Source organism: Notamacropus eugenii, chromosome 1 (genome assembly GCF_028372415.1).
Source record: "Notamacropus eugenii isolate mMacEug1 chromosome 1, mMacEug1.pri_v2, whole genome shotgun sequence".
Classification (NCBI taxonomy): domain Eukaryota; kingdom Metazoa; phylum Chordata; class Mammalia; order Diprotodontia; family Macropodidae; genus Notamacropus; species Notamacropus eugenii.
The window spans coordinates 633,754,910-633,770,829 of NC_092872.1; the positions used below are offsets into that span (position 1 = coordinate 633,754,910).

Consider the following 15,920-nt stretch of genomic DNA (forward strand, 5'->3'; position numbering starts at 1 on the left):
CCAACTCCAACGATTAACTAATATTCACTCTAATACACGACTTCTTACAACCTTTTCACAAACCCCTGAGGCACAGAGATGACACAGAAGTTAATGACATGAAGATAATAATTAATGATAACAAGAAGCTAATGACAGAGGCAAACCTGGTTTCCACATCTGATCACTGCTGGGGTCAAGAGATCCATCCCTCCTCCATGATAGTGACTTGCCAAGGTGAAATGAGAGAAATCATTTGAATAGAATTGTCCACTATTCCTTGAGAAGACAGCCACAGAGTGGAAGCATACATAATAAACAAATGTTTTCTTTAGCGGACAATACATTAATAATCAGAAGGCAGCATGCTATTTTTCTTTAAAATGCCACTCTGCCTTATTGCCTGAGAAAAGTCAATTCACATTTCTAAAGCACTTTAAGATATATAAGGGGTTTTCTTCAAACCAGCTCTGTCAAGAACTGTAAGTATTATATCCTTATTTTACAGAAGAAAACTGAGACACAGAGACGTGACATAATTTCAATGCAGAAGGGACTTAACTGACTCCAAGTTGAGGGCTCTTTCCACTATACTTTGCTACCTAGTCACACAAGCTGTGAATGTCCAGGCAACATCATGAATAACACTGTAAGAATGACCACAGGGCAAAGGCAAGAATCCATAATAGAAGGACTTCAACTGAGTCTTCCTATCCCAGTGGACTCAGAAAGGTAACTACCCTCTGATGATTTCCCCATTGATTCAAGGTGTATCTTCGACCCCCATCTCAGCATCACTAGAAACATCTCAGCATCACTAGGAACAAGTTCCTCTATACAATTACATGGCCTGCAGGAAACTTTTACTTTTACTATGGAAAAATAACTTGTGCTGCCTAACATGCTAAAGACAGAATGAGGAGGGCATGAGGAAATGGGATTGGCAGTTTAGGTCAGTTATAACAAAGAACACAGGACAAAAATGGAAACTGAGCTCCTGACCACTTACAAAGAGCTAATATTCCACCTTGCCTACAGAGTCACCTTTGAAGCCTCTTGGAGGACACTCATCTCTCCATATTTCTGAAGTAGATAAATCAGGAAATTTTCTTCTGGCCCTTTGCCTTGTGTCAAATCTGTACAGAACCTGCTCATGTCTTCTCCCACATTAAACTAAGCTCATTGAGAGCAGAGTCTCTGCCTGGGCTGTATTTCTCTTTGTATCACTCTTCCTGTCTGGATCTTAGTCCAGACTCTTGCATTTGCTACAAGATTAATAAACGTTTAATGATCCGAATCATTGAAATAGTGATGTTTTAGGAATGGCAGTGATGAGGAAGGACCACAATAATGGAAATGGGCAGACATCATCTTAATTTTCAAAAAGGGGAGGATTATTCAAGCTACACGCCAGTGAATTTGGCATCCGTTTCATTAAAAAAAATTCTAGAATGGATTCATAAAGAGATGATTTCTAAGCAGATAGAAAGAGGTGTGATCTCCAAGAGTAAGCGCGGTTTTAGGGATAAAAAATCTTGCCATCTCCCTAGTTCAGGCCTTTATCATTTCTTGCCTGGATGACTCCAGTAGCCTTCTATTGATGCCTCTGCTTCAGGTCTCTGTCTATTAGAATCTGTCAGCCACATAGTCGGCCACCAAACTGATGCTCTGACCATGTCACTGCTCCACTCAAACTCCTCAGTCCCCCCAGTATCTGCAGGATCAAATATAAAGTCCTTTGGCATTGAAAGCTTTTCACGATATAGGCCCTCCCCTCACAGGAGTCCCTTCCATGTATTCCATGATCCAGCCACATGGGTCTACTCACACTTCTTCATGAATGACAATCCATCTTGATCTTGACTCTGAACTGGCTGTCCTCATGCCTGGCTTCTCCTTCTTTCTTCACCTCTACTTCCTAGCATCCTGGCTCCCTCCTGGCCTTTCTGTGTCCTGCCAGCCCCTCCTACATGACTCTACAGACCTTAGAGGTACACATTTATATACATGCTGTCTCACCCATCAGATTGTCAGGTCCTAGAGGGCAAGAGCTGCTTTCCCTTTCTTTGCATCCCCAGAAATTAGCACAATGCTCAGCACATAGTAGGTGCTTTCATTTGTTCTGTTGTTTTTCACAATCCTTGATGACCCCATTGGGGGTTTTCTTGGCAAAGATACTGGAGTGGTTTGCCATTTCCTTCTCCAGCTCATTTTACAGATGAGAAAACTGAGGCAAACAGGGTAAAAGTGATTTACCAAAGATCTCACAGCTAGCATGTGTCTGAAGTCACTTTAACATTTTAACTTTAACTTAATTTTAACTCATGAGTCTTTCTGACTTCAGGCTCTCTCCACTGTACTACCTAGCTGCCCTGCAGGTACTTATAAAATGCTTACTGATTATCTAATTGATGCCAAACTAACTTCACTTTCTTAATCACCAGGGTTATTATGAGATTGGGAACCACCAGAATTCTCAAAATACTACAGATAGCACAGAACTAGACTTGAGGATGGCATTTGACAACATCTCTCATAGCATTTATTCTTGTGGATAAGAAGAAGAGTTGTGGTCCCAGTGAGAGTACAATTAACCAGATTTGGAACTAGCTAAGTGACCAGACCCAAAGAGTGGCAATGAACAGATTACTGATAACTTGAAATAAGGTCCTTAGTGAAATGTCATAGAGGTCAGTTCACTGCATAATATGTTTATCAATGATCCAGATGAGGGTATAGTCAATATGCTTATCAAATTTGAAGATGACTCAAAACTGAAAGGCCTATTACATTAGATGTTAACAGGCTGGACTAGTAGATTACTACTAACAAGGTGAAATGCAAAAGGAGCAAATGCAAATCCAAATTGCATTTGGGTTAAAAAAAATATCAGCCATACAAGAATAGGATGAATAAGATATGAGTAGCCAACATCTCATGTGGAAAAAGGCCCAGAAATTACAAGTCAAAGTCAGCATTGTGATGTGATAATGAAAAAATCCAATGAAGAGGCAAGTAAAAGACTTTTCAGTGGAGGGAAAAAGCGGGGAGGTGAGAGAGAAAACATGAAGCTTACTCTCATCACATTCGACTAAAGGAAGGATAAAATGCACACTCATTTTGGTATGAAAACCTATCTTACAATACAGGAAAGTGGGGAAGAAGGGGATAAGCAGGGAGTGGGGGATGATGGAAGGGAGGGCAATGGGAGGAGGGAGCAATTAGAAGTCAACACTCTTGGGGAGGGACAAGATCAAAAGAGAGAACAGAAGCAATGGGGGGCAGGATAGGATGGAGGGAAATATAGTTAGTCTTACACAACATGACTATTATGGAAGTCATTTGCAAAACTACGCAGATATGGCCTATATTGAATTGCCTGCCTTCCCAAAGGGAATGGGTGGGGAGGGAGGGAGGAAGAGAAGTTGGAACTCAAAGTTTTAGGAACAACTGTTGAGTATTGTTCTTGCATACAACTAGGAAATAAGAAATACAGGTAATGGGGTATAGAAATTTATCTTGCCCTACAGGACAAAAGAGAAGATGGGGATAGGGGAAGGGAGGGATGCTAGAAGGGAGGGCAGGTTGGTGATAGGGGTAATTAGAATGCTCAGCGTTTTGGGGTGGGGAGAGGGGAGAAATAAGGAGAAAATTTGGAACCTAGAATTTTGTGGAAATGAATGTTGAAAACTTAAATAAATAAATTTAAATACAAAAAAAAAAAAATCCAGTGGAATCTTAGACGCTGGTCCTACTGTGCTCTGGCTCTGCCCTGGTCAGACCATACCTGGAACACATCCAATTATGAGCATGACCTTTTAGAAGGAGCATTTAAAATTTGGGCCACATCCAGGAGAGCAACCAGAATGAGGAGAAACTTGGAAAATGAGGCCATATCATGATTTGTTGAAAATTCCTGGTAAGACAAGATCAAGACATGATAGCTGTCCAATTTAAGAGATTTTCATGTACAAGAGGGATTAGGCTTATTTTGCTCAGATTTCAACTGAAGTTAGGAGAAAACTTCCTAAAAACTGTCCAAGAAGGCCAGAGGAATAGAGTAGAAGGAAGAGGAAAGTTCCCAACTACTGTAGGGTCTGAGCTGAAAGTGGGATGATCACTTGCAGGTGATGTGGTAGAGAGGGTTCATCAACTGGTCTATGTGACCTTTGAAGTCCTTCCTCTTCAACTTTGCTCTTCTATGAAATGAGAAGGTGGGGAGGAAGTGGCCTGAGCTAACCACACTGAGAACAGCAAGAAGTGAAAACTGACATCCTAACAGAGAGAAAAGAGGCATGAAAACTAATAAAGCCCATAAGTATGGGACCATTTGGTGACAAACTATCCTACATATTTCAATTTCCCTTTGGAACTTATATTTATATAAACATTTATAGGTCCTCTAAATTCATCCCCTAGGGTATCACCGATTTACAGTTCAGCACAAAAAATAAACATTTATAGGTCCTTTAATTCATCAATAAAACAATCTTAAGAGTAAGCTCTTAATACAAACCTTTTGTTGATTAAAGGCATAAGTTTCAATTATGTGGAAAATTCAGAACTTCAAATAGTTCACTTACCAACAAGGTGAGATAAATGAGATCTTATAAAAACTACTAGAATAGACAAGGAAGGAAATTGATCATCGGACTAGGAAATTGATCAGTGGACTAGGACATCAGTAGCCCTGAGCTTGAGTGCTAGCTTCTAGCCAGGAGTAGATGTAACCTCAGGCCACTTACTTCACCCTTACGGGTATAAAAAGCAAAGGCTGGGGAGAAGTATTCGATCAAATGATTTCCTATGGGGCCTTTCAACTGGAGGAGCAGTGTGGCACAGTGGTAAAAGCAGAGGCCTTGTGTCAGAAGATGGAGAGCTTTGAGTCCCTGATGAGCAAACTCAGCTTCCTCATCTGTGAAATGGGGACAATCATCCTGCCAACTTGCTATTTCACAAAGATGTGGTGAAGGAAGCACTTTGTAAAGCTTTAAAAGTGCTAAGAAACACGAGCTATTGTGATGACAATGACAATTCTAAATTTGCAATACAAGTGACTTCCTAGAGGAGGCTTATGCCTATGTCCTGCTGATGAAAGGCACTTATTTTCAAATTAAAATTCAGGGAAAGGGAAAATGAGGCACATTTCACCTCTATCCTGTCCCACATCCTCCCTCCTCCCCTGCAACCTGTAGGCAGAGAATAATGAAGATTCAAAGCCCTCTCTGTAGATGAAGCAAGCCTGTGCTGCAGACAGCCCCCTGGGAAGACAGCTTTCCTCATCTAAGTCCCAAGAAAAGCTCCTCTCTTGGGTGGGGGTAGGGATGAAGAAGGGTCATGGGGAGATATTGATATGAACTGCATATCATCAGCCCTCCAGATGAAGCAGCTGAATCAATTCACTCAGCGAGGCTACCCCTGAACGTAGGCTAGATTTGGTGTTCTGGACTTTAACGCCTGCACCTCATTTGTCTCCAAAATGTCATTTCCCAATCCAGTACAAACGTATAAATATCTATTAAGTGCTTCTATATGCATGGCACTGAGCTTGACACTGGAAATGTAAAGGTGAAACAAGCTTAACCTTCAGCCTCCACTCCCTCCAAAAAGAAGACTCACATGCCTCCCATCAAAACTTCAGCCTTACTACCAACGCTGTGAGGATGGAGGCATGAACATTATTGTCCACATTTTACAGGAGGTGGCTGAGGCTTGGAACGTTTAAGTGATGTTCCCAATCGTCTCTGAGTTATTAGGTGTTAGAAGTTGGATGCAAGGCCAGGGTTCCTGCCCAGTCTAGTGCTCTTTCTATCCCACCAACTATGCTTGCTCAAAATGCTTTGGTAGTGTCCTACTGCCCTCAGACTAAAGTTCAGACTCCTCTGTCTACCACTCAAGACCCTCTACAATGCCCGAAATATCTCTACAGCTTGGCCCCACCCTTCCTGTCTAAGCTTTTCTCCCACTATTCCCTCGGTGACAAAATCTCTGCTCCAGTCAGGGCAATATACATTGTACCTACCCTCACCCCAATATTCAATACTACCTTTACTCTTTTCCTTGCAGTTTTCTGTGCCTGAAATATCAAAATGTCCAGTTCACTAAACCCATTCAAATTCCTGTTGTTCAGTTGTTTCAGGGTTTTTGTGAAAATTGTGTTAACATATGTAAAATGCTTTGTAAACCTTAAAGTGCTATATTTTTGTTTGTTGTTGAGTTGTTTTCAGTCATGTCCAACTCTTCGTGACCCCATTTGGGCTTTTCTTGGCAAAGAAATTGCAGTGGTTTGCCATTTTCTTCTCTAACTCATTTTAAAGATGAGGAAACTGGGGCAAACAGGGTTAAATGACTTGCCCAGGGTCACACAGTTAGTGAGTGCCTGAGGCCAAATTTTAACTCAGAAAGATGAGTCTTCCTGACTAGAGGCCCAATATCCATTGCACAGCCCAGCTGCAAATCCCACTTTTTCTTGAAGGACAGCTAAGGTTTCACCTAAAGTGTGATGCCTTGCCTGTCCACTTCCACCCATGGCGACACAGTACAGTGGAAACAATATTGGATCTGAAATGAAAGGAAATGGGTTTGAGTTCTGGAGCCAGATAAACTGCAGCAAATTACCCATCTCTTCCCTGTCTCAGCTCCCTCATCTATGAAATAAAGGAGCTGGATCAGGTGACCTCAAAGGTCCCTGTAAGCTTTAAATCTCTGATGCTATTATCCTGGGATGAGCCTTTCCTTCTCTGCCCTTCTCTGTGAGTGAAAAGCAATGTAACCCAGGAGAAAGATCATGGCATCTGGAGGCAGAGAAGCTGGGTTTACATCTTCACTCAATGCATTTCTTGGGTGGCCTCAGGCAAGCTAGTTGACCTCCCTGCGCATCAATTTTCTCATCTATTTGCGGGACTTCTTATGATGAATATGCTTTATAAAAACCTTAAAGTCCTATGTAAATATCTTATGTATTATTACTATTACATGTTTAGCACTAGAGTCTATGCTGCTGGATGCTAGTCCAGCTATTTCATGTTAATTGTAGGGAGTAATAATAGCCAGCATTTGTGTAACAATGAAGTCTGGCACAAGGTTTCATAGATTATCTCATCGGATCTTCACAACAATCCTGGGAGACAGATGTGGTTATTGTCCCCCACTTTACAGTTTTATAGCAAGAAGAAATCACAGAGGCCATCCCATCCAAACTCCGGACATGTCCAGGAGGAAACGAGGTCAAGTGACTTGGCCCAGGTCACACAATGAGCTCAGAGTGTGTGAGAGAGAGAGAGAGAAAGAGAGAGAGAGAGAGAGAGAGAGAGAGAGAGAGAGAGAGTGAGTGTGTGTGTGTGTGTGTGTGTGTGTGTGTGTGTGTGTGTGTGGTCTTTTGGAGGCATCACATCATACCCTTCTACCCTTCCTCCCCAATTGTCTAATGCAGTGAAGGATATGGGGTAACAGTTTAGTGAATCCCTGCTGCTGAACTGACTGGCCTATTACCTTCAGATCCCGGTGGATAATGGGTGTCTTGCACTGATGGAGGCGGGCGACAGCCTCACAGGTGTCACAGAATATCTGTAGCACTTCATTCTCAGTGAAGCCTGTCTGTAAACGCTGGTTCATCAAGTTCACCACTTGACCTCCTAGCAGAGAAAAGACAGGAAGTTGACAAAAATTAGAGTCACTGAATTTTCAAGTGGAAACAAACCTTACAGAAAGATCACCTAGCCCAACCACCTCATTTCACTATGAAGGAACTTGAGGTCCAGAGAGGTGAAATGATTGGCATACAGTCCTTTGAAAAGTCACCCTATGATACCCTGTTCAATGCTCAATCCACTGCAATGCCTTCTGCAATGAAGAAACAGGAAAAAAAAAAAAGACTCCTTCCATTTAGACAAACACTGACAACCTAAAAAATAATACATTTGGAGAGAAAGAATGTTCCTGAAGGACCTGGGTTCTAATCCTAGCTTGGCTGCTTATTTTAAGCAAGTCATTTAATTTACCCAGGTCTCAATTAGTTCCTCTATAAAACTGGGGGGGGGGGGGGGTGGTGGTGGTTCAATTAGATGGTCTCAGAGGCCTGCTGGCTCTGCATCTATGAAGCTATGACGAATATATCACGAGGAACAATCCATGATCTCCTTGGCTGAATTTTCAGCTGTCTGCCCTGAGGAAATGAAATGCCATTAAAGGCACAGCTGGAACTCCTGATTTCCGAGGACTGTCTCTCATTTTCAGATTATCCAGACCCCCGAGTATTTCCCACTGGTTGCCTTCTGAACATTTCAAGGCTCATTGTCCTCTTCACCAAAAATGAACAGGAGAAGAGATGGTGACAATGGCCAAGTTCAGACACAGCTCAGAGGGTGGGGGTGGGGGTGGGGGCTATGCCTGGTGGAAGCGGCTAGAGTCCATGGTTAAAACGAGGTCTGAGAAAGACTGTGGTTTGTTTGTATCCATTGTCTTTGCTCATCATGGATGGAGATGATTGAGAATTGGTGATGATTACGGATTCATTTCTCAAGCATCTGTCATTGAAAAGTGTAGGTGGTAGATACACTCACTGCAATGCAAGGCAGCAGAACCATGGGGAGACTGTGCAGCTGGCTGCTCACAACAAGAGGGGCCAGGGAATCGAACCCTTCCAACAACAAGAGTGTTAAATGAAGTCTCCTCAACGATTCCTCCTATTGGGCTGCTGAGGGAAGGGCACGCTTGTTTTCACTGAGACACAATCATCACCTCTCTCTGTTTAAGCCTTCAGTTTACAACATATACACCAATCCTAGAGTTTCAGAGGTGGAGACGGTCTCAAATCTCATCCCGTCCAATCTTCTCTCCTCTGCAGAAGTCCCCTGTCCAGCACTTCTAACAGCGCCTCAAACACTTCCAGAGACAGAGATGTGCCCATCCAAAAGGGAGGCTGTACTAGAATGCCTCTGAGGTCTCTTCCAACTCTCAGGCTATGAGTCAATGATAAATAGGGCAGTCTCCATTTTTAGACAACTCCTCCTCTTGTGCCAAAGTTCTACCTAATATTAAGCTAAAATCTGTCTCCCTGATACTAGATAATCATTTGGGGATTATCCAGAGCTCTAGTAACTCCCACGGACTCTCTCCTAGACAGTTCAGGGTTTATTGTCTCCTCCACCAAAACTGAATTAGCGAAAAAAGTGATGAAATTCATCAAATTCAGCAATGGTTTTGAAAAAAATGGTTTGATAACGGGACCATAGTATTAGAGGTTTGAGCTAGAAGGGGCCGATGAAGGCCATCTGTCCAACCACTTAATTATACAGAAGAAAGAACTGAGGCTCAGAAGAGTGAGTTGTCCAAGGTCACAAAAGTGGTGAGTCATTCTGTTCACCATTTTTACCAATGATTTGGATGTGGACATACCAACATTTTGAATGCTATAAAAACCTGAAAAGGAGTACTAACTGCCTGGCCTGCTCAACAGAATTAAGATCTCAAAATACCTCCAGGCAGAACCACAATTCAAATTTAGGTTCTGTGATTTCCAAATCAATGCTCTTTCCCCTTCCCCCAATATATTCCAATGGTTAAAATGAAGTTTGAGAACTATCTGTGGATTTCATTAATGCTTCTCCCACAACATCAGGAGAATGAGGTTATATAGCCTTGGTTTTTAGAATAACAGTAAACTTGATAGCTTTCGATTTCTAGACATTTCTAACTCTTACTGAAATGAAATCTAGTTCCCACTAATTCTCATTCATTGCTGTTACTTCTACCCTTGAGGCTGATAACCTCACACTGCCCTCCCTCACCAAAAACAAAGTCAAGTGTATGTCATCATTTCTCTGGTGGCATGGTCTTTGGGCAACAAAGAACAAACACAACCTTGTCAGCAGACTCAGCTCCTCCTCTCCTGTCTGTCTCCCCCTCCCCTTCCTTCCCCTCTCCAAAGGAAGGTAAATTTGGATGGCCAAAAGATGTCCAAGTTGACTCGGGTTTTACTGGCTACTCTCCCTTCTTTCCCTTCCCTTCCCTTCACCTTGGGCCTACTGCACTCTGAAGCTCAGACAACACTGGGCCCATGCTTAAGGGCTCTTCTGGACTCTCCTGGCTTCAGAGGCATGATCAGTAGTAACTGTTACTGTTTTCCTCCTGGCCTGATGTCTTTCTCTTCTTTGCCTCATTAAAGGGACCATGCCCTGGCTACTTCTTAAACATGGGCATTACCTCACCCTAAGTGAGTATCAGCAAAGACCTTGGCCTAAAGGCCCCAAGGTCTCCCAGTGCATCCTGGGTCATCTCCAGTCATCCTGATGAATATCTGGTCATTGGATTCCGATGGCTCTAGAGGAGAAGTGAGGCTGGTGACCTGCACAGCCCTCCCTCACTCAAAACAAAGTCAAGTGCAAGTCATGTCATCATTCCTCTGATGGTGTGGTCTTCTTTGGCAACGATGGATGAATACCACAACAACCACTGAGTCAAGTGGAATCCTTCTTCCACGTGATTACCCTTGATCATTGAAAGCAATTGTTTTTTCTTTTTTTATTTGTAATTTTTAAAATTTTAAACTAAATTACAAAATAAGAAAAGAAAAAAACAAACTTAAATACTAAAACTAAAATAATACAAAATAAGAAAAGAAAAAAGTATTGCCATGCACAGCAGAACGTGAAAGAGGATTCAAAATATATAGCAATAAATTTCCATTCTTTTCTTAAAAAAGACTCTATAATTAATAGTACACATTGTGTTGAGAGCTATCCATCTTTTCTTTGCTTCCTTATGTTTTCTTTTGTTCTCTGCTGTGCACTTTTTACTTTATTCTTTTTTCCCTTTCCTCTACCAGACGACTACAATTAAGCACTGATACGTGTGTGTATCTGTCTGTGTACACACATATGTACACATATAAACGACATGCATATATGCACATAGGCATATGTACACAAATATATACATATATTCATATACACACCCACATATACATACTTACACTTACATGTACATATACTTGGATATTGATAATCATAGTCATATATAGACATATACATTCATATGCATCTATGTAAGACCATACTATAGTTATTTATCTATCCTCTGTTTCTCTAACAGTGGATAACCTCTTTCTTCCTAAGTCTAAGTCTTTCCACATTTTTCCAAGCTTACTAACTCATACCGTACCATAGCAACATTCCCCATCTTATACTGTCTAGTTGTTTTAAGTAGTCTGAATGTTTTTTCTTTTCTATACTAAACAGCCTTCCTGCAAATTATCCTCATGCTTGACCTACTTGGAGACAATTAGGTGATGCAGTGGATAGAGCACCTGGTCTGGAGTGAGGAAGACTCATCTTCTTAATAAGTTCAAATCTTGCCTCAGTTACTTACTAGGCATGTGATCCTAGGCAAGTCCCTTTGCCCTATTTGCCTCAGTTTTCTCATCTGTAAGATGAGCTGGAGAAGCAAATGACAAACCACTCCAGTATCTCTGCCAAGAAAACCCCAAATGGGGTTACAGAGAGTCTCAACAACAAATGACCTACATAAAGGGTTGTCAAGCAGAGAACTGCACATGGCACACCATATCACTAGGGGTTATTTTTAGTATTATGGTCTTTGACAAAGCATTTTTTCCGTCAGGATGCTGTCCAGGTGAAAAGATCAAAGATCATAGAATGATGATGAGTTGGAAAGCATTCTAAAGGATACCTAGCCCAACCCCTCATTTTGCAGATGAGAAAACTGAGGCTCAGAGAGGTTAAGTGATGAGTCCCAGGCTGGGAAAATGGAAAAACTGAGATTTGAACCCAAATTCCTCTAATTCCAAATCCAGCAACAATTTCTAATCTAGCACGCTGCTCCTAGCAACCAGATGGTACAGTAAATAAAATGCTGTACCTGGTCTTAAGAGGATCTGAGTTCAAATCCTACCTCAGACACTTAATATCAGTTTAACCCTGGACAAATCACTTAACTTCTGTCTGCTTCAGTTTCCTCAACTGTAAAAAGAAAAAAAATGGTGATAATAACAGCACCTGTCTCCTGGGTTGTTGTGAGGATCAAATGGGATAGTATCTGTAAAGCACTTAGCACGGTGCTTGGCCCATAACAGGTTTAATAAATATTTGTTTCCCTCTCCTACTAGAACAAGGAGTTATTTATTATATGAATAGTCCCAGAGGTTACGGTAAAGTATTAGACTTCTAGTAGATCCTGGAGGAACAGTTCTTAAATAATAACAATCATAGCTACAATTCAGAGGTTAGCAAATATTACCTCATTTATCCTCACAACCAACCTGGGAGGTAGGTGCTATTATTGTCCCCATTTTACAGATGAAGAAACTGAGGCAGAAGAGGGAAGTTAAGTGACTTGCCACAAGTCACACAGCCAGGAAATATCTGAGACCAGATCTGAGCCAAGTCTTCTAGGCTCCAGAGCTCTATCTATCACACCACCAAGCTTTTAAACATAAGGGAGAGAAATTTTCAAACTTTGCCAAAAATGTGACCACATGCTTTTCCCCCCACTTTGCCTAAATGATAAAGTGTCCAATTCCCTCATTATCTTTGCTGATCATATCAGTCACCTTAAAACGTCATGGAAAGGACTAAGGTAAACTCTCTAAATTTCTTCTTCACCTTTTAGAATTCCTGGCTTCCTTCAAGGCTCAGTTCTGGTACCACCTACTAAATGAAGCCCTCTCTGATCCCTCCAGCTGTTCTCCCACTTCCCATTAGCTACGCTGCTTTAGGACTTCTCTATCATGACTTCCTTCCCCATTGGAAAATTTCATTATCCTGTGAGATTCAATCTGTCTTGGTATTCGCCTCTCCCCCTTGGATCGGACCCTCCCACTAGAGGACAAGGTCAGCGGCTCCAGTTCCTTCATGGAAGGGTGGGGCTCTCTACAGTCTTACTCCACATCTCATCAGCTACACTCCTGTGGGCTTCTCCATTACGCCTCCTACACTGGTTTTCCATTTTTGGTGTGTTGTTGTTGTTCTTCTCCATTAGACTGCAAGCTTCTTGAGGGCAAGGGACTGTCTCTGTTTATGTTTGTATTTGAAATGTTAGCACGTGCTACAGTGCCTGGCGCAGTGTAGGGATTTAATACTTATTAGCTGATTGACTACTTCCTCTGTCCCTCCTGAAATTCACCTTCTATTTACTCATCTATGCCACTACAATCTCCTCTCCCACATGCCAGAATGGAGCCTTGCACATCGCTGAAACATCTTTTTATTTATTGAATCAAAGTGAATGTGGTTCGACCTGAACCAGAGGGCAGTCCAGTGGGCCCTTCTTCTTCTTTCTCCTGGATATTCTCTTTTTGTTAATATATACTATAACTCAATATCTATAAGGTAGATACTCTGAAAATTCACACTGAGCTTGCAGTACCCTGAATTCCCCACATCTTTCCTCATATGAAATGCCATGAAACTGTATCTTCCTCCAACCTGCTCATGATTTCCGGAACCCAAATGAAAGATTTTACGTTGAGCTCTGTTCACTTTCATTTGGCTTGCTTCAACCCCTTGTTCCAGCCTGTCAAGATATTTACGGATCTTGGTTCTGTCCTCCAGAGAGCTGGCACACCCGGCCCACTTTATGTCATCTGCAAACCTGATAAGCCTGTCATTTATATCTGCGTCCAAGTCGTTGATAAAAATCGGGGCCAGGACAGGGAATTATTGGAAATTACAGCCTGTAGCTCAGCAGGGGCTCAAAAAGACAGAAATTTTAGGTCTTCTTTCTGAACCAGAAAAATTCTGAGTGGCAGCTGGGATTTAGGGTAGGGAACACAAGACTTGGAGGCAGAAGACCTGAGTTTAAGTTCTGATTCTGGCAGCATGACTCTAAGCAAGTCATTTAACCTCTCTGAGCCTCAATCACCTCTTCTTCAAAATGGGGATAAAAATACTTGGGCTATCCAGTTCAGAAGGCTATTATAAGGAAAGAATTTTGTAAACTACAGCACTTTTTAAAAAATAAAAGCACTGAAAGGCATGTCATTCATTATTTCCTATAATTCCTCCTCTCACCTATAGGCTCTTCCTTCTCACCTGGTTGGTGCTTTACAGATATCTGCTGGTATCTTCATCGCCAATAGAGATAGATCACCAGAGTGAGGCCAAAAAAAATTTTTTTTTGAAGGATAGGGAAGAAAAATGAATCCCCAGGCCATTTTTCTAATTCTTGAGTTGTTTCTTCTCTTCATGGCTTTATCATTCATTCTGAAGTATCCTGATTTCCCAGATCAGACTTGAAAACATGCAGAGGATCCATTAATCCATCCATCAATGTAAGGAACTTTCCGATGAAGAACTCCCTCCCCCAAAGCAGACTATAACGCAACTGGGGCTTAGTAAAGAAGACTTAGTGTCACCATTGAAATGAAGGCAAACCAAGGCACAAAGTTCTTTTTTTTTTTTTTTTTAATTTTTTTATTTTTTTAATGTTTAACAATCACTGCCATACAATTGCGATTTTATCCCTCCCCACCCACCCCCCACTACCTCCCTCCCTCCCCATGACTGCATACAATTCTGTATAGATTCTACATATACTTTCCTATTGAGTATATTTTCACTATAGTCATGCTATGTAGTCAGACTAAGATAAATGAAAGAATCCGTATAACAAATCAGAACATGATACACAAACAGATACACATACACAAACATGATCTGCTACATTATGTGAGTGACTTCCATATTTCTCTCTCTGAGTGTGGAAGGCATTTTGCCTTGAGGTCCACCATTGGGATTTTTTTTTTTTTTCAGAAGTTCTTGTGTTATTACAAAAATCTAAGTCTACCAGAAAAAACTCTCACACACTGTGGTTGTTGCTGTGCATAAAGTTCTCCTGGTTCTGCTCCTTTCACTCAGCATCAGGTCATATAAGTCCTTCCAGGACTCTCTGAAGTCTTCTTGTTCATCATTTCTTATGGCACAATAGTACTCCATTACATTCATATACCATAATTTATTCAGCCATTCCCCAATTGATGGACATCCCCTTGACTTCCAGTTTTTGGCAACTACATAGAGTGCTGCTATAAATATTTTTGTACATGTGGGACCCTTTCCCATTTTTATGATCTCTTGGGGATATAGTCCTAGTAGCGATATTGCTGGGTCAAAGGGTATGCACATTTTTGTAGCCCTTTGGGCATAGTTCCAAATTGCTCTCCAGAATGGTTGGATGCGCTCGCAGCTCCACCAACAATGAATTAGTGTTCCAACTCTCCCACATCCTCTCCAGCATTTATCATTTTCTTGTTCTGTCATGTTTGCCAATCTTATAGGTGTGATGTGGTACCTCAGAGTTGTTTTGATTTGCATCTCTCTAACCAATAGTGATTTAGAGCATTTTTTCATATGATTATAGATAGCTTTAATTTCTTCCTCTGAAAATTGCCTGTTCATATCCTTTGACCATTTATCAATTGGGGAATGACTTGTATGATTATACATTTGGGTCAGTTCTCTATATATTCTAGAAATGAGGCCTTTATCCCCGAGCTTAGCTGTAAAAATTCTTTCCCAATTTACTACATCCCTCCGGATTTTGGTTGCATTGGGTTTGGTTGTGCAAAAACTTCTCAGTTTAATGTAATCAAAGTTATCCATTTTGCATTTCATAATGCATTCTATCTCTCCTTTAGTAAAGAATTCTTCCCTTCTCCATAGATCTGATAAATACACTATTCCTTGCTTCTCCAGTTTATTCATGGTATCAATCTTTATACCTAAATCATGTACCCATTTGGACTTTATTCTTGTGTACGGTGTCAGGTATGGGTCTATGCCTAATTTCCACCACACTGTTATCCAGTTTTCCCAGCAATTTTTGTCAAACAATGAGTTCTTATCCCAGAAGCTGGGGTCCTTGGGTTTATCAAACAGAAGGTTGCTATATTCCTTGCCTACTGCATCTTGAGTGCCAAGTCTATT

At 41.4% G+C, this 15,920-nt stretch overlaps 1 protein-coding gene and 1 long non-coding RNA gene across 20 annotated transcripts in view; one reads left to right on the top strand and one right to left on the bottom strand.

Moving 5' to 3' along the window:
- The window catches only part of AAK1 (AP2 associated kinase 1), a 335,873-nt gene that overhangs the window by 128,146 nt on the left and 191,807 nt on the right, over positions 1-15,920 (bottom strand). For all 19 annotated transcript variants that reach the window (XM_072635329.1, XM_072635330.1, XM_072635338.1 and 16 more), the window contains one exon: positions 7,471-7,613. In XM_072635329.1, coding sequence (XP_072491430.1) covers positions 7,471-7,613 — 143 coding nt within the window. The remainder of the gene's footprint in view (positions 1-7,470; positions 7,614-15,920) is intronic.
- The window catches only part of LOC140520899 (uncharacterized), a 44,227-nt gene continuing 31,279 nt past the window's right edge, over positions 2,973-15,920 (top strand). Inside the window, exon 1 of the long non-coding RNA XR_011972698.1 lies at positions 2,973-3,102. This is a non-coding gene — a long non-coding RNA (uncharacterized lncRNA). The remainder of the gene's footprint in view (positions 3,103-15,920) is intronic.